General features: G+C 34.7%; 2 protein-coding genes across 9 annotated transcripts; both read right to left on the reverse strand.

The window, feature by feature from the left end:
- Positions 1-1,559: 1,559 nt before the first annotated feature.
- Positions 1,560-5,555, reverse strand: LOC137807886 (uncharacterized). Of its 2 annotated transcripts, none has more exons than XM_068608720.1 (5): positions 5,339-5,555; positions 4,916-4,977; positions 4,164-4,279; positions 3,298-3,744; positions 1,560-2,330 (listed from the first exon to the last, which is right to left on the reverse strand). In XM_068608720.1, the coding sequence occupies exons 2-5, from the start codon at positions 4,940-4,942 to the stop codon at positions 1,916-1,918; spliced, it is 1,005 nt and encodes a 334-aa protein (XP_068464821.1). In that variant the 5' UTR covers positions 4,943-4,977; positions 5,339-5,555; the 3' UTR covers positions 1,560-1,915. The 2 variants fall into 2 exon arrangements, with proteins under 2 accessions (XP_068464821.1, XP_068464823.1); XM_068608722.1 differs by having other exon boundaries at positions 5,458-5,488.
- A 5,127-nt stretch (positions 5,556-10,682) lies between these two features.
- On the reverse strand, positions 10,683-21,005 carry LOC137807887 (protein MODIFIER OF SNC1 1). Of its 7 annotated transcripts, none has more exons than XM_068608723.1 (11): positions 20,714-21,005; positions 19,150-19,225; positions 18,518-18,601; positions 18,384-18,428; positions 17,908-18,283; positions 17,405-17,507; positions 15,575-15,646; positions 14,200-15,505; positions 13,849-14,113; positions 11,061-13,769; positions 10,683-10,980 (listed from the first exon to the last, which is right to left on the reverse strand). In XM_068608723.1, the coding sequence occupies exons 2-10, from the start codon at positions 19,179-19,181 to the stop codon at positions 11,166-11,168; spliced, it is 4,887 nt and encodes a 1,628-aa protein (XP_068464824.1). In that variant the 5' UTR covers positions 19,182-19,225; positions 20,714-21,005; the 3' UTR covers positions 10,683-10,980; positions 11,061-11,165. The 7 variants fall into 7 exon arrangements, with proteins under 7 accessions (XP_068464824.1, XP_068464827.1, XP_068464825.1 ...); XM_068608726.1 differs by having other exon boundaries at positions 17,908-18,271; positions 20,714-21,004; XM_068608724.1 differs by having other exon boundaries at positions 19,150-19,228; positions 20,714-21,004.
- Positions 21,006-22,599: the final 1,594 nt, after the last annotated feature.

Here is a 22,599-nt window from a genome sequence, read left to right on the forward strand (position 1 = left end):
CCTTTCAGGTTTCGGTCCAGACCTTTCGGTTCTAATTTATCACTTTGATTATTGGACATGTAGTTCTCGGCCTATACCTCTCGGTTTTAGGCTACCAGTACAATACCTATGATAACATGATAGAGTTGTCTAACCAATCTTATCTCGCAAACTTGATATAATAGTCTATTGTATTATTATTTCTTCCAAAACCTTTATCATGATTATTGACTATCATTTTTTTTTTTGTTAAATATGTTCACAAAGATAATCACACGTAATTGGAAGAAGTGCAGCAAACACAAACTCTATAATCAAGAACTTAGGAACAGCATAGTAATAACACAGAAACGTCCAGAGAAAGAAGAAGAAGCAATAGAGTAAAAAGAGAAAATGAAATAGTTTCATTAATAAAAAAGTGTAAATGTGAGAGGTGTTAAAAAAGCAAATATAAAGGAAAAAGAAAAAGGGCCAAGCAGCCAAGATGAGAAAAAGCCTAAAAGACAGAAAGCCCAAAACAAAATAGATCCAAAACGAAATACATTTTAGGCAGTTTCTTCATGCACCCCACATTTTTCTTCCTGCACCCCCACAAGGTTGCGCAAAGGCAAAACTGTCCCTCTATAAACTGTATATTTATTTTTTTTATTCCGGATTATGAAATCCGGTAAATTTTCGGATTGGCGTTTCCGGTAAATTTTTGGATTGGCGCATCCGGTAATCTCTCAGATTGATGCTTCCGATAATACATGAATAATAGTGTCAATTCAAAATAAAAAAATGAAAAACATTCATAATTGAAAAAACCATTCTGGATCCGCCAATCCGTAATTCAAAATATGCATTCCCGATTCAGAAATCCATAATTAAAAAAACTCATTCCAGATCCACCAATCCATAATAGAAATTAGGCTTCCGGATTCAGCAATCCAGAAATCAATAATTTATGCAAACTTTGATTCTGGAACACCCCCTCATCCAGAATGCACCATGATTCACTTCCGGATTGATGAATCCGTAGCACACTCCCAAATTCCGAAATTGTGGGGGTCAGTTTCGAAATTTACAAAATTGTGGGGGTGCAGGAAGAAACTGCCTACATTTTAACATCTGTTTTCGCATACAATCAAAATTGGCCTGTAAATTCTGTATTGCGAGTTCATTTCATTCTCTTTCTTTTTTCTTTTCTAATATGTTATATGGTAGTTAGAGAGTCAAGAGAACTATCAATAATTTTTTTTTTATGGGCAAGAGATTATCAGTCAAGGCAGGTATCTTTTTTATACTTCTAAACTGTGTTTCAAGTTGAGTTAATCAACTTTGAGAATCAAAATAAACATTTAAGGTATTCTAAATTTGAAAATCATGATCATACACTATCATTTTTGTAAGTAGACTCGGGTGAGAGGACTCAATTTACTATTTAGCCCATTTTTGACCTTTTTGTTATAAAAAAAATATTGTTTTCAACTTAATTATTTTTCTATTTTAAAAATGAGACTCCTGTAGATAGTGGGAAAAAACATAAAGTATGTTTAAAAATTAATTTTTTAAATAATAAATTTAAAATTTTAATAATGTTAAAATCAATGTGAAAACTATTCTTAATTTAAGACTCCTTGTTGTAGTAGCCATATACATAATACACAACTTGCACAAGAAAAATGGTGGGGTGTTAAGGTTTAAAAAGAACCCCGCCAATGAGCCAATGATCAATTATGTACAGAATCAATTAGGCAGCAATACAGGTACAACCTAACCTAATACACAACCTCTGATACTCGCTCAAAACACCAAAACCCCAGCATAAAATGGGATTGGCCGACTCTCACTTGAAATCACAATCACTTCCTGCAACTTTCCCACCCCACCCACTAATATTTTTGCTAAGTCTTAACCTTCAATAGAAACACTAATCTTCAAATTACTTTCAACTTTAAATAAGATTAGCCCTCTTCAAAAATCTGATTGTCCGACAATAGTAGGGCCATATTGATTCCACAAAATCTAGATACTTCTCTACAATCCATTCTGACAATTCTTTCAACTTTTTTCTACCCAGCTGTTTATAATCAGTATTTGTTATGCTCAATGTAGGCTGCAAAATATGAGCATCGAAGTCTCCTTTGAGCTTGCCACAAAAGACATAGCTGTAGGCCAACATGAAGTAAGAGGGCAAATTCTTAATTACTTTGATAGTCTGCTTGAAGCTGAAGACATAGAGTGCACATAGCCACCGCCCCATCATGATGAAGAGAGCAACAATGAGTGGCCCCAAAACCCATAAAGGAGTTAAGTCCTTCGACACCTCAGCCCCATAAACTGCATTAACAGCCAAGTAGAAAGGAGCACTGCAGATAAATACGGAATCAGAAGATGCAGAAAAGCATCAAGCATTATTATTGTACACTGCAAACTGTTGACATTGCCAGTTAAATACGCTTTAATATATAAGGGAGAAAACGTTGGTGCTTGAATACATTTACTCTCTTTGCATACAAATAATCTGTCTAAAAGCAAGTACGTTTTGCAGTTTTTTGTTATATATCAGACTTCAAAGTGTTCCATGAGCCTCTATAAGAAAAAAGCAAACAGCATTAAAAATGGCAACTTCCTTTTTTTAAGCAAGCTTTCTGTGCTTCAAGAAAAAAATATTTCTTTCTTTTCTTTTCCAACATAAAAAAGATGTTCAAACATAAAAAAAAAAAAAAAAAGCTAATTATACATTCAAATGAAAAAAAGTCTTTAAAAGGAAAAAAAAATCCTATCAAAAGAATATACAAAAATATCTTATTCAAAACCTCGTCCAAACAAGTCCATTTTCTTTCTAGTTGACATTGTGTCCATTTGATATTGGCATATTGCATATATATTGATCCAAAGGATCCACCTGATAGTATCCTACCATTATAAAGGATTTCTATAAAACCCGAGATCAGAACCCTAAAAACAACTCTAGGAATTGTTTAAACATGAATAATGAAAACTTTAACATTTCTAAATTCTAACAACCAAGAAAAAATCACTTGTATAGAAGGTGTACAATTCTAATCCTAATTACCATTAAATCGACCACGTGAGTCATCCCCACCCACTTTCCCTTTCTTTATAAATTCTTATAACCTAAAATTTGTTTCAAACTAAAAGTCCAAGTAGACACCTTGTTAAATTAAATATATGCTTACTTGACAGCAATGCATATGATACACAATAAGAAACACCAACACATCCTTGTTTTCCTCAAACCCAGCAAACACGTGATGTAGGGAGAGGGGCAAATAACTTTGAGTGCAGGGATGGAAAAACTATCGTACTTACAATATTAAGAAAGGAATCTTTATTGTAGCGTCCAGAGCTAGAAAATAGGACCATGCTGCCTTCAAACTCTGACCTTTTACAGTCTTTTGCGTCCCTTGTAAAGAATTTGGTAAAACATCTGTAGGTGGTTCTCCCAAGATTTCCTCCTCCCCTTGATTTGGTGGTAGTGTGTGCAACATTGTATGCCACTTTTTGATAAGTTTATGAATACCAGATGATACTGCAAGGTTCTCATTTGCTTCAGAAGCACAAGAGAGTGGAACATTGTTGGCCTTTGGAAATTTTGATTTGACTTCGCCATTCTCATCCAGTCTGACAGAGGTCATGGGGTTGGGGACCTGCAACCCATTAGCACTGGTTACTGAATCATCACTTCTGGCACTGCCTTGGAAGCCTGAAATCTTCAAAGGTTTCAGCTTGGATCCGCAAATGTGAGGAGGCCCTACACTGGAAACAAGAAATCCTTTATCTTCATTTTAATGCAGGTATATAGCTGAAATTTTAAAGCCACTATGTAAAAGAATCCTAGGACATCTAATCAGTCTCTCTATCCCCAAATAGTATTTCGTTTCATAGTATCAACCTCCAATTCTATGAGTAGAAAACTATGGCCAGATGGCAACTTTATTATGTTAAAAATAATATAAATATAACTACATCAATCATGACTCGAAAGCTTTTTAACTCTTATTCAAGGAGGCTCCTTAAAGTGGCATTTTAAATTGACTTTGGTAAACCTCATACGATATAATCTACGACACTTCTATCATTATGTAAATATGTTCCACACATTTTTAAGTAATTGAAAACAGTGACCCGTATAACAGATCAAAATTTGCATCACAGTGGCACAACAAACTCTCCACCTTAGTATGTAATGCCAATCAGCTCTTCCAATCAAATGACATTTTGATAAACATTGCTTCAGCTTCAGCCTTTTGCTCCATAACAAATGCCTTGAGGAAAATGCCACAAACAAGCCCTGGGAAAATAAAAACAAATTATTATATTTCATATATCCTTATATTTGAAATCTTAACACGGAAAATCTCAATTGTAAACACAGAACGCCACTTAAATTAGACGAAACGCTTATTGAACTTAGTGTGTTTGTATTGACCAAGAAAAAGAATTTAGGCAAAATTGAAGTAGTTTTCCTCTCAGTAACCAAAGCTTTGGAAATTTTGAAACAGTGTTTACCAAAGAATACCAACAGAACTTTAAAATCACGGAAGAATTTGAGAGAGAAATAGAAATGTGCTGTAAAGCTTCATCTTCAAGTAAAATTGAATCTTCTGGATGACTGATAACTAATAAATGTTGACAACTCTCGGATGTTCAAATTACTAAATTTTATGTAACAGTTCAAGTGTTGCCACCAGAAAGCATCACTAGGACAGTAATAATACTACTCTACTGACTATACAAAATACAAATAGCATTGATACTAAAATCTGACAGCATCATAACACAATGTAAATTTATCCTAAACTCCTTAACCCTTCAATCGGCAAGTGATCATGTAAACAATCCTCAACATCCTTTAACAACGATAAATCCATATAAGGCTAAAATCATGATGACAATCCAATAGGAGGTCAATTTGATATGTAAGTACCTGCTGTTGATGAGCAACACAAGCCATTAGTCTTTAACCACCAAATTACCTACTGATAGGACCTATTGCCAAAAAACAAAACAAGGAAATCAAAGATAAATAAACACAACCAAAACAAGGAGTGACTCACAAGAAATCTTTAACAAAATTTGGTAAGTAATGTGTAGCACATTGACATTTCAACTTTGGAAGTTGAATGTCTTCGTCCAGCATACAAATTGTCATATAATTGAAAATGAATTTTAGAAAGCAACAGATTAAAATGTCAGCGACACCGACTCCGACTCCGACTCCGACTCCGACTCCGACTCCGGTGCTTCGCAGGGTTTCAGATAAACAAACCATAAATAGAAAGTAAGAGAAATTCACGTTACGGAAACAAAACGAGCTAGAATTAGCGAAACGAAACGATTGAGGAATTACTTGCAGGAATGGAAATAGAGAATTATGAATCGAATTTTGAAGCGGTGAAGAAATGAACGGAAATCGGAACTCTGGAAACCCTAAACCTAACAACGCTATGAACGATGGATGAACAGTACCACATGCTTATCTTTCATTTCCTAAAACTTCATCACATGTCAAAATTGCCGTTTGGCAAAGTTTATTAAGTTTATTTTTTGATAAACTTTTATAAACTACTTTTTACCAAATGAACTTTTTTTTATAAATATTAATTTATTTTGTATTTTCCCATTTAGTCTACAGAATATAACAACTCATGAAGTTATTTGACATGTGTCAACACCATAAAAGTTGGACAAAATAATTTCAAACCACCTTGTGATGATCATTTACTATATATAGATTTCATATGTTTTTGTATGTATGTTGTGTGTTTCATTCTATGTGTGCACATTCTCTTTTACTTGTCTCATCCTTGTGAAAATGTTAAATAAGTGTTTCTTCTCAAAATTCGACAGTTATCATAGAAGGCAACACAAAGGTTTTGTTTGAAATTTCGAGCCAAGTTTTCAACCATATTATAACATTTATATGTGTTCAGTCTTCGTCCCTATTTCTGCAACACCTATGAAGAAGCAATAAGAAAGCAAACGAGAAATAAAGAAAGGTAAGTATTGCACTATTTTTGCACTATATATATCTTTATTGGGTACTGATTTTTCAAAATATGTTCGCAAAATAGTTTGTAGGAATTGACATCCCACTACTCAATTCGTCCTTGTTTTTGTAATGCGTACGCATATACCATTTTCATATACGCGTAGATGCTCCTAATCGATTCACCATGTGCTTAGACCACCAGCGAATAACTTAGTCAATTGGTTTGCATGGATAATACTATATAGATGTGGAAGCAAATGATTCTCACTTACCTTCTTTCAGTGTCGACCACAAAAAAGATTAAGATCTCAAAACACTACAAATGTGGAATCAAAATGTCCAAATTTTGAGAAATCGTTGTTGTATTTTTTTTTTCTTTTTTTTAATGTTTTCTAAAAACGTGTACTGGGATGGACTTCTTTTTATTACTAATTTGAACAATTGTAAAGTGTTATTTAGTGGTTCATTAACAAATTTTTTCCATTTATTGTGTATTGATTTATGCATTAAAAAGTCTATGACCTTTCAAACCATATCATTCTATATACAAGTATTATATAATCAATTAGATTATCTAACTTATTAAACAGACTTTGAACAACCCACATGTAAAACCAATTAGACAATCTAACTGATATATAACAACTATTATATAGTCTAACAATGCATTATATTGATAATAAAAAGGGGTTAAAATCATCACTTGAATTGCCCAACACATATATGAGTGTATAAAGGGATTAAACGCTCTTCAAAAATCTCATATATCATCACTTAGACTATTTAGCACATATCACAATGTATAAAGACATTAGATAATCTAACAGTGTATTATATTGATGAAAAAAGGGACTAAAATCATCACTTGGATTGTCTAACACATATCCTGGTGTATGAAGGGATTAGATGGTTTTTAAACAACCACATATATCATCGGTTAGACTGCCTACAACATATCACACTTTATAAATGGATTAAACAATCTAGGTATAATTACCTTATTCGTCCCTACTTTCTGGGGCAATAGTCAATTTAGTATAGTGATTTTAAAAAAAAATCAATTTCGTCCCTATGTTTGTTTAAATGTGTGCAAAATGGTCCTTTCTGTTAAGTTGCACCAAACGTCGTTAATGGTTGCTTATGTGGCAGAGAGAGGTGTTCATGTGCACTGTGAATTTAAAGACACATCAAATTAGGTTGGTGTGAGGTGGTATGAAATTGGGTTAGGGTTTCTTCTTGTGACTTTGGATGGTGGGCTATATGATTTTAGGAGTAATAATCGTTTCTTAAGTGTAGAAGAAAGCATTGGCGGTTGTTTGCAATCATCTTCCCCATATCACCTTACTGCCATGGCAGATGAGATTTCTCTCATTTTTCTTCAAACCAAACACTTCCTTCTCCTTACAAACCCATTACCCTTCACTCTCTCCATAGTTTTTCTGAAACATTTATGGGTCTTCTCTGGCACCGTCTTCGGCACGAGACACTATCCACCACCCTCGGGCGCCCACACACGTGCGAACCCCTTCTATGCACAAACTCTGCGTCTGATTCCAACCGAGACTCACATACGTTGCACGCACGGGCACACGTGTGTCGCTCACACAGATTCACATCTCGAAAGTTCTCAGATCTGGTATGGACCTAAGCCTAAGGCCTGGGACTACTTCTTCCTTATCGCAGGAGTATTGCATCGCCTTTACTTGAAAAAAGAAATTGACTGCGTGCAAGGGTGAAGTGTGAATGAATTTGTGTTTTGTGAATGAATCTCATTAATTGAAGGTGTGAGATGAGACTTTGTGGCATTAGGCGAGGGTTAAATGGCCTAAAGAACACCCAAGAGTCTTCTTGCTGCCACCCCAATTGCAAGTCAAAAAACCCTAAATCTCCAATTGATTTTTCCTTAATCTCTCAACCCTGCTTATAATTTACAATTAAAAATTCATAACTCCTAATTCAAATTTCAAAAACCCTAATCCCCAATTCATTTTTCACTAAACTAATTTAACCATCCACGTCACTTGACACCTCACACCTCACACTAAACCCAATCACACTTCTCTCTGCCACATAAGCACTAGTTAACGTCGTTTGGTGCAACTTAACAGAAAGGACCATTTTTTATACATTTAAACAAGCATAGGGACGAAATTGATTTTTTTTTAAAACCACTACACTAAATTGACTATTGTCCCAGAAAGTAGGAATGAATAAGGTAATTATACCAACAATCTAATAGTGCATTATACAGATGAAAATAAGGGATTAAAATCATAACTTGGATCGTGTAACGCATATCATGATGTATAAAATGATTAGACTGTCTTTAAAAATTCTCATTTATCATTATTTAGACTATCTAAAACATATCATACCGTATAAAAGGATTGGACAGTCTAACTTTGTATTATACTGATAAAAAAAGATTAAAACTATCACTTGAACTAACACATATCTCATTGTATAAAGGTATTAGACAGTCTAATTTTGTATTATATAATGAAAAAAAAGATTAAAATTATCATTTGGACGATCTAGCACACATCCTTGTGTATTTTGGACTCGAGACCATCCAAATTTTTTACTTGAAATTATTTTTATTTGATTGAAATAAACATTAGATTGAATGTCATTCAAGTTCTTGACTTGAAATAGTTTTTATTTAATTAACTCGAGTATTGGACTCAACACCATCAAATAATTTTAAATGATATGTTTCTCTTTCGATGATATGTTTCTCTTTCTATTACTACACCATGAAAAGAGTGAAATTAAAACTATGAGGTTGGGAGCAAAGTTGAAAAAAGGAACACCACACACTAACAATTAAGAATGAAGAAGTATTGTGCTTTTCATACCAAACAGTTTCAAGGATTCCTTCCTATATCCAACGGACTTGGAACAATCATATAAATTTTATTACAACCGTTTATAGAACCAACTCCAATAATAGTCGTATAGAAAATATTTGTTAACACGATTGTCTTAAATTAACCATAAATAAAAGTTAAACTAATCATGGTAATGTATTTATGGTAAAATTTGCATTTTATGAGATCTTGTAAATTTAATTTTGAAAAAAAAATATAATGATCTCTAAAATAACATAATTAAAAGTTTTTTTAGACACAATAAATTTCAATAGATTTTTTTGTCTATTCATAATATTTTAATGAATTTTTACTTACATGAGTCATAATTATATACCAAATTCATTTTAATATTTAATTAATGTGTAATACTTTATTAATGTGAATTATTATACAAAAGAAAATGTTACATACATTGTAAGAGATGATATCATTGCAAACCAAACCATGGACTATATAATGATTTTCCATATTCAAAGAATTTTCTATTACGAGATTATGAAATAAAATTTAAATATATAGCATTCATACATTACTAACTTTTAAAAGTTTGGAAGTAAATTTTGGATAAAAGAATATACATGAATAGTTACACTCAAAGTGAACAATCCCCCCTAATCACATTTTTATATTTATGTTTAATTTTATTTAATACACTCGATTAGAATTCCATCCGATAAGAGTTGATGAATTTCAAATGTAATGAATCCAACCAAATCCAACTATACAATATATATATATATATATATATATATATATATTAATTAATTAAAAATAGTATATCTAATAATTTATATTTACGGTATGAGTATTATTTATGTATTATAATTAGCTAATAATTTATTAAAGAAACATTAGAAATATTCATTTTAAGATATTTTTTCGTAATATTTTTTTTCAAATTACGGAATGAATGACCTAACTTAACTCAATTTAATTCTAAAGAAGTTGAGTTGCTAAATAATATATATAAATTCACTCAGCTGAATCCAATAAATTTAATGAAGTTAATTAAAAAATTATATGAAACTCAACCGAATACAAATATGCCATCCTCATTTGGATTAACCAAGATATAAATAATGCATCTTTTTAAAATTATACATTATACATTTATATTTATATGCATATATAATCAAAACTATTCTTTAAAATACAAGCTCAAATAAAGTTTTATTCTAAAATACAATTTAAATAAAATCGTATCCTACAACATTAGTATATTTAAAATCATTCTAAAATTATTAAAATAAATTTCATTGGAAAGTCTAAGTTTATATAAAAGAATTTTAATTCCAAAATTCTAAATAAAATCACATAAATTAATAAAATCAAACTGAACAACTTTTATTGATGTTTTTCTTGTTAACTTGATTTTGTAATAAATTACATGAAAGCTTTTATATATATATATATATATATATATATATATATATATATATATATATATATATATAAACATACTCACAAGAATGTATAAATAAATCCCATTAAAAAATACGTAACTAAAATACCTAATAATTGCATATATACATTAAAAGTTGGGATAACATGAACTAATTCCTGCTGATACTATCTCATTGTATCCCTCCTATACACTACACATACATGTCCTACTTACTATTTTTCTCTTCATACCCATCTCCATTTTAAATTACTAAATGAAGTTTTCTGATTTAGTTTCAAATCCAGGACTTGAATCATTTTTACTCTTTTGAATAAATGTCCAACAAAACAAAAACAATACAATATGAACAGTATTTGGTAGCTTACGTCTTCGCTGAATTACTGACCAATCATTATCTCAACTCAAATAATTATATTTACTCAGATTGCGCAAAAGCGTGAGAACATATCATATATTTTCCAGCAAAAAAACGATGAGGAAAAGGGCACCGCAGAACACACGTTCTCTCTTTGGTATCCTAGTTATCCCTAGCAATAGACACGACGAAACATGTGTCAAGTATTCCATACTTCGATTAAGAAATAAAATGCCATCAAATTACTAATTTTCAATCAGATATCCTGGAAAAATAACAATCAACCATAGGGAACTCTATCCACGAAACCCTTTTATGCCCCCAGCCCCCCACAAAAACGGGGACATCATCTTCATCGCTCCTAGCCCTGCCGAACACATACAGATATCAGTACATCATTGATGTGACTACATAACGCAAGATATATGGAGTCTAAATTGCATGTACCTGAAAGCCCGGCTTAATATAGCAGCATAGTTGATGGGTGTGTGGCTTCTGAAGGAAGACAAAAAAGACTGCCTTAAGAAAGTATCTCCACTACTGATTCAGCGTCTAATCGTAAGATTCAAAACCACCCTGGCGTCCGTAAGAGTTTCCCCCACCTCGGCGTGAATGAGTTGGGCCTCTCTCCCTGAATCTTCTTTCACCATGGTTACCATTTTTAGGTCTTTCAAAGTTGTCCGATTTGCCATCATCACATGGGCTAAGAGGGTGATACTCGTGATGCATGCTTGGGCCCTGCCTTTCCCGGTTAGTAGGTTGATTATAATGTCTGTTATCCTGGGTTGGTGGCTTCAAATTTCCATGAGAATCATGTCCTCTTCGAAACCGATTCTGGTTCGCATTTTTTCCAGACCCAGACGATGGGCGTTGGTCCTGCAAAAGATCTGCACTTGTTGGGGCCTGCTCAACTGAAGTAACAGAAGCCACATTTGGGGAGTAGTGATGCCTTTTTGTTGGAGCATTTCTTCTCTCCTTTTTACCCTCTTGATTCCCTAAATGGTGAGATTCCCCAGCCTTGCTTTTCTCAGGGACTAGTTGATCATGGAAAGGTTGCGAGACGTGAGCATTGGAACTCTTGCCACGGCTCACTGGAAGAGATTCCCCATCATGAGTGGGATCCTTTTTGTTACCTCCAACAACTACTGAGCTAACATTTTGGTCACTTGATATATTCCATCTGTGATTATTAGATGCTTGAGATTTAGGTTGCCATTGAGACATCAAACGTTCACCCACACCTTGATTCTCTTTAGAAGCCATCCCAACATCTGGTTGACCATGCTCAGAGGATGAAATAAGGGTTTCAACTTTCTCTGCCTCCCAAGAATTTCTTTTGTTATCAACGTCACGGTTACCTCCTGCGCCCTTGTGTCCTCTGAAAGGAGCCCGCCTCCCTCTACCTGCATGATCTTTAACAGGACCTGAAGCCCAAGCAGCTGAATCATTACATTTATAATTGTTTGAACCATCAATTTCACCAGAGTCACTGAAATGCTTGGTTTGCCCTCCTTTCACAAAGCTTACTTCAGACTTCTGGTCATGATGATGCTCTGTTGGTTTCTGAGCACTTGGTTCAGAGTTTGAATCATGATCCAGTTCATCATGCACATTAGTTGATTCAGTTAGATTTCGTTGCCGCCATGACCCTTTTCCCTGCTTAGTATGCCTGCCGTCTCTAATTTTAGACTCCATCCCAGAACCCACTTTTCCAACAACTGGATTAGTATGCTGAATGACCTGAGGGCCCTGTGACCCAGAATCAACTCTCACAATGCTATCATCAGTAAGAGCCTGACTGCTTGATGAAGCTATCTGTAGTATATTCCCTTGCTGAGCCATTTCTTTTGCAACAGGTTTTGGAATATATCTCTCCATTTCAGCCCTCTTATTTTTTAAATTATGCACCTGCTGCTCATTCTTTACAGGATTAACTGCCTCAGTTTTACTTTTCTCCACCAATTCATCCATGACCTCACTCTTGTTCTGTGGTTTAACCGGTGCCCACATCACAGCATCAGTCCCATGGGATTTCTCTGCCGGTCTATTGGCCTGCATATTTCTTGGCAACCTGCGAGAATGCTGTGATTTCCACTGGCTATTTGTTCTACCATGGGATTCCTCATTTGCTGAATGTCTGTGTTGCTCTGGAAACTGACTTGGATCTTTAGACAAGGGTGCTGGCTGAAGTACACCCTGATCTAACTCAAAGTCAGAAGCCTTGGACTTGTCACTTTCAACTGAGCTTTTGAAAAGATTGGTTTCTTTTGGTATTGGTAGTACAGCCTGAGTAGAACTTTCTTCATGTTTCTGTTTGTTTTTGCTATTCCTAGTATTCTTCTTTTTCAGGTTTGCTGAAGACTCAAACACAGCAGCTGAATTCATGGGTAAGTCAGAGCCACAGGCTGAACCAACTTCGTTTGTAACCCCACCAGAAGGGAGAGAAACATCAACCCTTGCCTCATTCTCAACTTTCGGGGCAGTTGAGGTGGTAGGGACAACCTTGTCACTTGATGTTTTCTCAAATGGAAGATTTTGCTTCTGTTTATAGCTCATTCGCTTCTGCTTTGAGGCAACACTGTTATGAGCATGCAAGGGATTAGTATCATCAGCATTATTAATATCCTGATGCAGTGCCCCAACTTGATTATGCTTCAGAATAGGCTCTTTGCCAGAATTTTTAAGTGTCTCAACAGTTGGTTCACATGGCAAGACTGGAGATTTTTCCACTCTATTAATGCTAGGGCCATGTATCTGAAACATGGCATCACAATTTACAGCAGAATTGACAGCTGCAAATTTGCCTGCTGCAGTTTTTGACTCAGAAGGTTGTAATTCCTCTGGCATACTCTGGATGGCAGGATTTGTAATATACTCTTTCTGAGTTGATCCATCCCCTGCTTGAGATTGCTCATTTAACTCGTCCAACTTCGCAAGAGCTTTAGTTTTTTGCTTTCTTGTCCACTCCTCCTCTTCTTCCTGCTGTTGAGGATTTGTAATATACTCTTTCTGAGTTGATCCCTCCCCTGCTTGTGATCGCTTGTTTAACTCATCCAACTTCATACGAGCTTTAGCCTTTTGCTTTCTTGTCCGTTCCTCCTCTTCTTCCTGCAGTTGTCTAGTCCGCTGTATGGCCAACTCTTTCATTTTGGCACGCTGGTGTTTTTCAAAGTATATCATGTAAGTAATAAATGCAGAGTTAAGCTAGCAAGCACAGAAAAGGTACCCACGTTACCTGTGCATGGCTGTCACCAGAATCAGACAAGGTTTGAACAGATTCACCAATGTGCCTTGCTTGGTTATAGGATCCGGACCTGTCATAGGTCTGAACAGATATTTGATGATCACCCACAAGAACATTAGATGCTTCCAACTGTACACCCAATGAGGCTGAAGAATCTTCAACCACAGATTTCTTTCGCCAACCATCAGCATCTTGATTGTTTGATCTTCCTTTGTTACGATGGTCACCTCTACCTTGCATTCCATGAGCAGATTGCCTGTGAATAAGCACTTTAATACTTTTTACCAATATAAATGAACCATGATTACAGTAATAGACACCAAGTAGAAGTTTTTGCCAAACCTGGATGTGGCTGTTCCACTGAAAGATAAGGATTCAAAATTCTTTCCAGCACCAGCAGCACCCATTTCATGATGGGCAGGATTTATGATTTCTGTGGCATGAGTTCGTGCTGGAAACACGACATCAGCACCGACAGTATTTTCCGCATGGTCTATTGCAGCATTACTGGTATGAAATTTACTCCTTTGCTCCTCTCTAATTCTAGCAGATGAATTATCCCTGGCTTTTGCATTTAAACCCTCTATCTTTTGAATCAGACTGGCATCTTTAGGAGCAGATGGTTTAGGGGAGACTTCTAGCATACCAGAGGCAACACCATCCAATTTCCTTGCTGAATTATCATCAAATTTTATGTTTCCTGAACTTTCAGGAGTTTTACCCTTAATAACAGAAGAACTGGATACTTGATTTTCTGAAGTCTGAGAAGAAACTTCACCGTGGGTACTTGTCCTTAAATTCAACTCTTCATTCTTTCTGTAATTTGATCTCTGCTCATTCTCCCATACAGTCATCCTCGGTTGGCCCAGACCATCAACATATGCTGCATTTGTTTTCTCTGAATCCTCCCAGTTTGCTGATTCATTTTTCCCATCTGATTCAGGCTGCTGCTTAAGAAGAACTCTGTATGGTCCAGCAGTATCAGGAGGATGGCCAGATTCCACTTGCTCTGAAGTTAATTGCTTCCCAGCATTACCATATCCAGCTGATCTACCTTGTGAATTGCCAGGTTCAGGAGGATTAAGATTTGAGTACCTATTATAGACAGGTCCAGCAGCCATTCCCATGAAAGGAACATCTCGCTCATTTGCATTGCAATAGCCCATTGGAGGACTGTAATATCCCTCATAAGCCATTGAACCAGGATAAAATCCAGGTCTCATAGGAATGCCTGGACGAATAAAGCCATCGGCTATATGAGGCCTGTAGACATCTCCATTCTTATGGTGCCCTCTTGGTCCAGCTCCAGGAGGGGGAACTGGGGGTGGGCTCACAAGACCAGCAGGGGGCATATGTGGACGGTAATATGGAAATGGATCCATTGGAAAGCCACTTGGAGTAACAGGATTTCCAAATGGGGGACCACTGGGAGGACCCCTAAACCAAACACAGCCCTGAGGGTTATTTACTGGAGGACCATGCCAAGCATCATAGTGTTGAGGAGGAATACCGGCATTAGGATAATGCTGGGAGTTTCCCTGCCATTTCTCTATGCCTGGCCTCACACCTTCCTCGTTATAAACCTGATAATCTCTCCTCCAAGAATTTACAGTTCCACCCTTAATATTTGCATTTACATGATCATCATCTGAAAACACAAAAGATCATCAGAAAAGGAACAAAACATTAGTGTAAAGGCAAGAGCATGAATACATACCAATAACAGGGGTCTCACTTGTCTCTTTCCTGAGTTCAGAAGATGAGTCAGGGTGAGCTTGAGAACTTTGGTCTGCCATTGGTTGATAAAAAGAAAATTTATTAAAAAATCATTGGAAAGACCAGTAGTATGCCTAAAGATACTAATATAGTTTCTACATTGTATATTTTAAAGTAAAAAACTGACAACACTATATTGCAGTAAAACTATTTAACAATTAACAATAAAATTACTACAATCACGCTTAACCAACCTTAAAGCCAATGGGGCATAGACTGTAGGAGATGAATTACACACTCAAAACTTGCACAAATCACTCACTTTAACACACTTAGTGGTTTAAGAGATCTTAACTTGGATTTCACTGTTTATTCATGTTCATATATATTGTGTGTGTATACATACATCCATATATATACATACATATATATATATATACACACATATATATATAAGGATGAGAAGCTTAAGGAAAGAGGGAAAAAAAGCTTAAGGATTGACCATTAGCAATAAAAGAAGTCATATCATGAATTGTCTAATTGAGAAATGACAATTTATGGGAAGAATCATAAAGTCTCTGAATATCATTTGGAAAGATGCTCTAAGCCAGCTTCCAAAAGGATTTACATGTTTGGAATGTTGAGGGTCCCGAATATAAAAGGTTCCACATATTTCCATGGCAGAGCACAAAGTAGGAAGTCTTCTTCCACTGTTCAACACTTGATGATATTTCGTTGTTGTCCTTTTCAACTGATCATGTAAACCTTGGCCAAGAAACCAACATTCAACAAAAGCATACCAAGATGAATAATTGTTATCATTCAGTTTTTCTGAAGTAATTATTGGAGACCCAGAGAACAAGTGGGCAGGTCCAGCACATAAACCTTTTATGGCTCCAACAAAAGTCCAAAACAAATAAAAAAGGGGAAAAGCCACCTAGGGTTAAAGAGAACCTATACGTGAACAATGTCAAAAAGGAAGGTGACGATCAATACAGAGAAAGAAGATGCCAACTTAACCAATGGACATGGCACAACGATGTTTCAATGGCTGAAGAGCGATGCGTCAACTGCACGTTCTTGACAAAGCCACATAGAGAAGCATCGCATAAGGAAGAACTAGCTTTCACAACCGATTGGGCTGGGCTTCGCTTAGAGAGGCACTGCACATCCAATGGCTGCCAAAGAAAAACAGCCATGAACGGAGAAAGTAGGCAGAGGCAAAAAACGCCTTCTCAAAAGGACAAGACAGACAGAGCAGGATCGACCTGCTCATATACCAACTTCAAAAGAAAAAAGTGTTTTAAGATATCTTAACTATATATGTATATATATATATATATATATATATATATATATAAGGATGAGAAGCTTACAACATAAGCTTAAGGAAAGAGAAAAAAGAAACCCCTGGGATACTATGTTACTTATAGATACAACACAAAACAGCTTTTTTGCTCACAATAAAATATAAACTATTCTAACAAACACAAATTGGACACACAAAAAATATGTATTCATAAAATATAAGTCAACCCTCTTCCAACCATTCGAAATTTTACATATAAAAGGAATTTCGATTACAAAACCTGAGGATAACTGTACTGCCAAATAACCACACATTAAAAACTTTAAAGGGAATAATCAATATCCCTCTACAACATAAAAAAAACCATTTTATTGAAATTAAGTAACCAGTAAATAAAACGTGTTCTGAATTTAAGAAAATACAATCATAAAATGCAAAACTAATCTCTAGAAAGAAACAGTTACTCTAATTAATAAAGCAACCACCATAACAGTTATAGAGAGTATGAGTGTATGATGATACCTTGCAACTCAGAATTCAGAACAGACTTATCTTTATCAGAACCAAGGGTTGGAAAGTCTCCGGAGCTTAGAGAAAATTCTTCATTCTTGGGTTGTGCAACTCCCTACATTTGTACAATTGTACCAAACTATTATCAGCGGCAGGGGTAGCAATTCATGCAAAATAAAGGCAGACATTGACAGGTGGACCTAAGAATACATGGAAAAGACACAAATTTTGAATGTATTCCAGAATATAATATACATGTTTGGAATATCTATAACCACGTATTAACCAGTAAACCATAGTCATAGAAGGTGTGGATCATCCCCAAACCAACAAAAGGTGGCTAGGAAATGGAGTGTCTTTTACAAATGTAAAATTCCAGTGACAATTATTGTAAGACCGTAAACGGTAGATTGAATCAGTACATGATCCTATAAACAATGAATAGCAAAAGAAAACATTTATAAATTCTTCAAAAGTAACTAATAGTGGTACTCAAGTTTTAAGCAGAAGCCTACCAGTTTTTCTGTAGTCCTAGCAGCATTCCAAGCGCCTGAACTTTCAGTCAAGGGTTCAGCAAATCGAGACAGCTGGGAGCTACCAGGTCTAGTTTCTGCACTCCGAGGACGCAATGATGTCAATGAAGACTGATTTTTTGACAATACCCCAGATGCTGATGAAGGCCGAGAATTTGACCCCCATGAATTAGAAGTAGGCTCAAGAACCCTATCACTACCAGCAGTAGAAGGTCGTGTGCCACTTCCACCAGATGATGGACGGCCACTGAGGTGACTGGGAGAACTAGCACCACCATCGGTATTTGGGGACAGAGAAGAAGACCCCCATGCATTAGATGTAGAAGATGATGATCTACTACCCCAGCTGAGTGTACCCCTAATAAAAGAATATCAGACAGGCATCCATAATCTAAAACTACAAGAAAGCAAGCATCAGAAAAAGTCATAGCATTTGGGTCTACATAATATATACTCACTTAGGAACAATCTCCACATTTGGGTCCAGACCATGATTTTCTAACCTTTAGAAAAATAAGAGGTAAACTTTTCAGATGGCAACCCAATCAGAGTTAACTGAAAAGTTAAAAGTGTTCAGCCAGAACATAAATACCTCTGACTGGGTAAGTTGATAGGTTTTGGAACTGCAACTTTCCCTAAAACAGTCATACCACCTCTTCTGGAAGAAGAGGCCCATCTGCAACAGCATTAGCATATCATCAATTTCAATTTTCTTTTAATCACTTAATAAGTAAATATATTTATAATTCATGTGCACAATGAGGGGAACTATGATAATGGATAAGATACTGGGATATGGCCTAAGTAAGATAGCAAGGCATGATGGGACTTAGAACAACTACTGGATTTAGGCAGAATTCCAAAAGAAACATGTTTGAATTCCATATGCTTCATTACAAAAGGCAGTGAAAGGGTACAGGGGGTATTTTTATGTTGAGTTGGCCAATCAAGTTATTAGGTTAGTACAATATAGGGAAGAGGAGTGAACAGTGAGGTACACTGTTTTTTCTCTCAGCTCTTTAATATAATAACACTCATACACTGGTTTCTGGTCTTAGTGTTCAATCAACTTAACAACGGAACCAAATTGCCATATCTTCAGAAAAAAAAATCTCACTATATGATTTACTTCCCAAACCCTTAACACCACAGGACATGCACTGCCCAAACTCCTCACCATCAGTTCACTTTACTGGCTTCAAAAGCACTCAAATTTAAACATACCTCCGTTCCCCACTCAACATGCTTGAAGTCATAGTCTAGTTGCCGCCACACGGTCATTCAATCCTAATTGAAAGGCCTGCTTAAGAGAGACAAAGATACATAATTCAAAGGCCTGCTTAAGAGAGACAAAGATACATAATTGAATTAACGAGACACATTGTATTGAATTCATACAGGTGCAGAATTTAAGATGTATTATAAATTATAATGCCAACATTAAACCTGTGAACATTTAATAGATGTACTCTTCCATAAATTTCAAGGGAATAATGGGAGTTATATGAACTGGTAACTTTAAAATGTCTAAACTAGCTCAACATCCAATCCCGTAGTCAATTAGATTATAGTTCTAATTTTAGTATACCGTTCATCTATAACATCATTCTAATACATGCATTTCAGGCAGTCACCCAGGCCATTTAAATGCTAATTTACAGAGGCAGCAAAATACAGTGATGCTATCTTCATTATTTTCTCCATTTATTACCAAGTATCACCTGTCTGAGCCAATAAATAAAAAATATTTACATTGACGCAGTTCAACTACTGATGATTTTAAGTAAGATTATTAACTTACATGAAATTTAGACTCCCCTAAATCGCAAGGAACAGTTCAAGGGGTACATTAATTCTGTTGGTCATCGAAACAGCAGCAAAATACACGTGTATCAAGTTATCAACTATCAATTTTCCAATAAAGAATTATAACTTTTCATTTTACTCAATCGGCCAATCAAATGAAATAATATCCATGTTTGAAGTTTGCCCATCCACCTCATATACAAATGTTGTATTAAGTTTCTAATCATATTTTCCACCAGTACAATTAATATCAAGCAACTATATTTCAAAGTTGAAACAGCTACAAAAAGAGCCTGATCTTCATGCAACGAATCAACCAATACAAAACAGCGGTTCCTTCTGATCATGGTCAGTCAGTGTTTGTTTATAGCACCACTTCTCAAACATAGGTATAACCCTTTTACACTTAACTCACAACCATGTGTCTATATCAAGTCTATCAGATAACACATTCCAAAAGCCCATTAACAATTCGATTCCACCAGAACCAATCATGCGCCAATTCCATAGTTATCTTATCCGCAAACCAGAGATCCAAAAGCAGAGGTAACAAGCGCAACACAAACTTTCAACAATGAGCGCTCCTCAACCAGGCTAACACAAGTTACGCCAAAAATCACACATGCGCAACATCATCAAAAACTGAGAAAACAAGGGTCCAAACGAAGTTCACAGGCACAATCGCAATAAAAAGGCATTTGATCATTATATTCCTCAAAATAAAATAAAAAAATATACAGATATACAAATAAACGATTGTACAAAAACACTTTCGCCATTAAAAAAACATGTTTTACACCGTTCCATTTAATCTCTCGCAACAGAAAAAAAAAAAAACGAATGCATATCAAATCCCACAGCAGCTAAAGTTACAGTTGCAAAAATGCCAGTTCTAATCCCCCAATAAATACGTGTTTTTTCCTTCGTTTCCCCGGAATCAATCACGAATGAATTAGAGTTGGAAGTGAAAACGAAAGTGTACCGGATACAGTGGAAAATCCGTGGCCTCGGAGAAACCCTAGCGAAGCAATTGCAGAAAGCTGCGAACAGAAGGAGAGAGAAAAGGAGAAGAATATGCGTTCAAAAGGTTAGGGGAATTTCGCGGAAGGTGTTGAGTGAGGTTGAGAAAGAGAGATCTGTGGGAGTTAGAGGCGATGGGTTTCGGATCGGAGAGGGAGAAGGGTACGCGAGTGAACGAGAACGAAAATGAGAAAATGAGAGAGAGAAAGAGAAAAAGAGAGCTGAAAGACGTAACAGTTGAGTTACCTTACCATCCGTGAGAAAATTGTTTATTCATATAGGGTGTAGGCCCAACCTACAAATTACATTAATTAATCAACTTTATCTATAACATATACATAAAAGTTTATACAAAATTTATCAATAAATCAACACTGGAATAATATTTCATTGGGTGTGTAATGTGGAACTTGTGTGAGGAGTCTGAAATTGATTTCTTAAAAAAAAAAAATTGAAATTGATTTTAAATTTCAAAAAAACTTAAATTGATTTTTGTTCTTACTAAAAAAATAACATGTGATGGAGTAAAATAATCCCATGATAAATTGGCAGTTTCTTTATCTGTTTATGCATGTTGCTAATTATGGCTTACTAAAAATATTTTCTGCGCAAATGATAGAGTTTGTTGCGAAATGCAATGGAAGGATTAAGCATACCACACTTACAAAAGTATATAAATTAATTAATTTGGATTGGAAATATGATTTAGTTTACAAAACAGACCGTTTAAAGGTTTTTTTTTTGTTCGTTTGTTTTGTTTTTTTTTTTTTTGTCTTTGATGGACAAAAAAAGAGTTAAGAGAGTCCTGGGGAATGAAGAGATGTTAAAAGTGGATAAGAATAATTTTATTATTCGTAGTGGTCAAGTATGGGTCGAATAGTATTATTCAGATGTGTAATTTATTGTTTAAATATTAAAAAAAATGTTTATAGTTTAACATGAACCCTACTTTAAGAAAGTAGCTTCTTAGTAGAAGTACTAGTTATCAACTGAGAATATACCATAAAAAAAATAACCCGTATCAATAGTTTCATTGATTGTCATTTATTTTCCATGAATATTAGATGATTGAGATCAATTAATTATTAATGATAAATATAATGTTACACAATCATAAATTATTTTATATGATTATTCATTCAATTGGATAATAACTATCTTAAAAATCTTAATCACAATATTTTTTGTATCAGTCAAAAAAGTATGAAATTGTTTACAGTAACAACATTGTATAGTTATAAACTCTATAAATATTATGTATATAAATGTTCTTTCTAAATAATATAATCTAGAAAACAAAATAAAATATTTTGAATTTCAGCAATTAGTTTAAATAAAACTAAAATGACTAAAACTTTGTTTCTTTTTATTGTAAATTTCAATACATAATTTTCTTGCACTTGCCTTCTTCATTTTTGTAATATGTACTCTAAAAAAACATCAAATCATGAAAATTATTTTATCTTCTTTTATTAGTTCCCTACTTATATATATTTTCTTTCATCGGTGGGTTTCTTTCTGTCAATCCCGTTCACACATATAAAAAAAAAGTCGACAGTATCAAAAATAAGATTTAAATTACGAAAAACAAAAATAAATTTCGTCCTTATATTTTCAACACTTCATTGGGACGGTTTGGAAAAGAGGTAAAAAATAATAAAATATTTATAAAAATAATCGGTTAAAAAATACAATTGATTATGTATAAAATGCAATTGATATTTTTTTGTAATAATTATATTATTAATATATTTTTAAATTATAATAAAATAAATAAATACAAAATAGATAAAATAAAGTAATTTAATATTTTATCAGCATATGTTTTTATATTACAACAATACATAA

The sequence above is a fragment of the Phaseolus vulgaris genome, chromosome 3, assembly GCF_000499845.2.
Source record: "Phaseolus vulgaris cultivar G19833 chromosome 3, P. vulgaris v2.0, whole genome shotgun sequence".
NCBI lineage: Eukaryota > Viridiplantae > Streptophyta > Magnoliopsida > Fabales > Fabaceae > Phaseolus > Phaseolus vulgaris.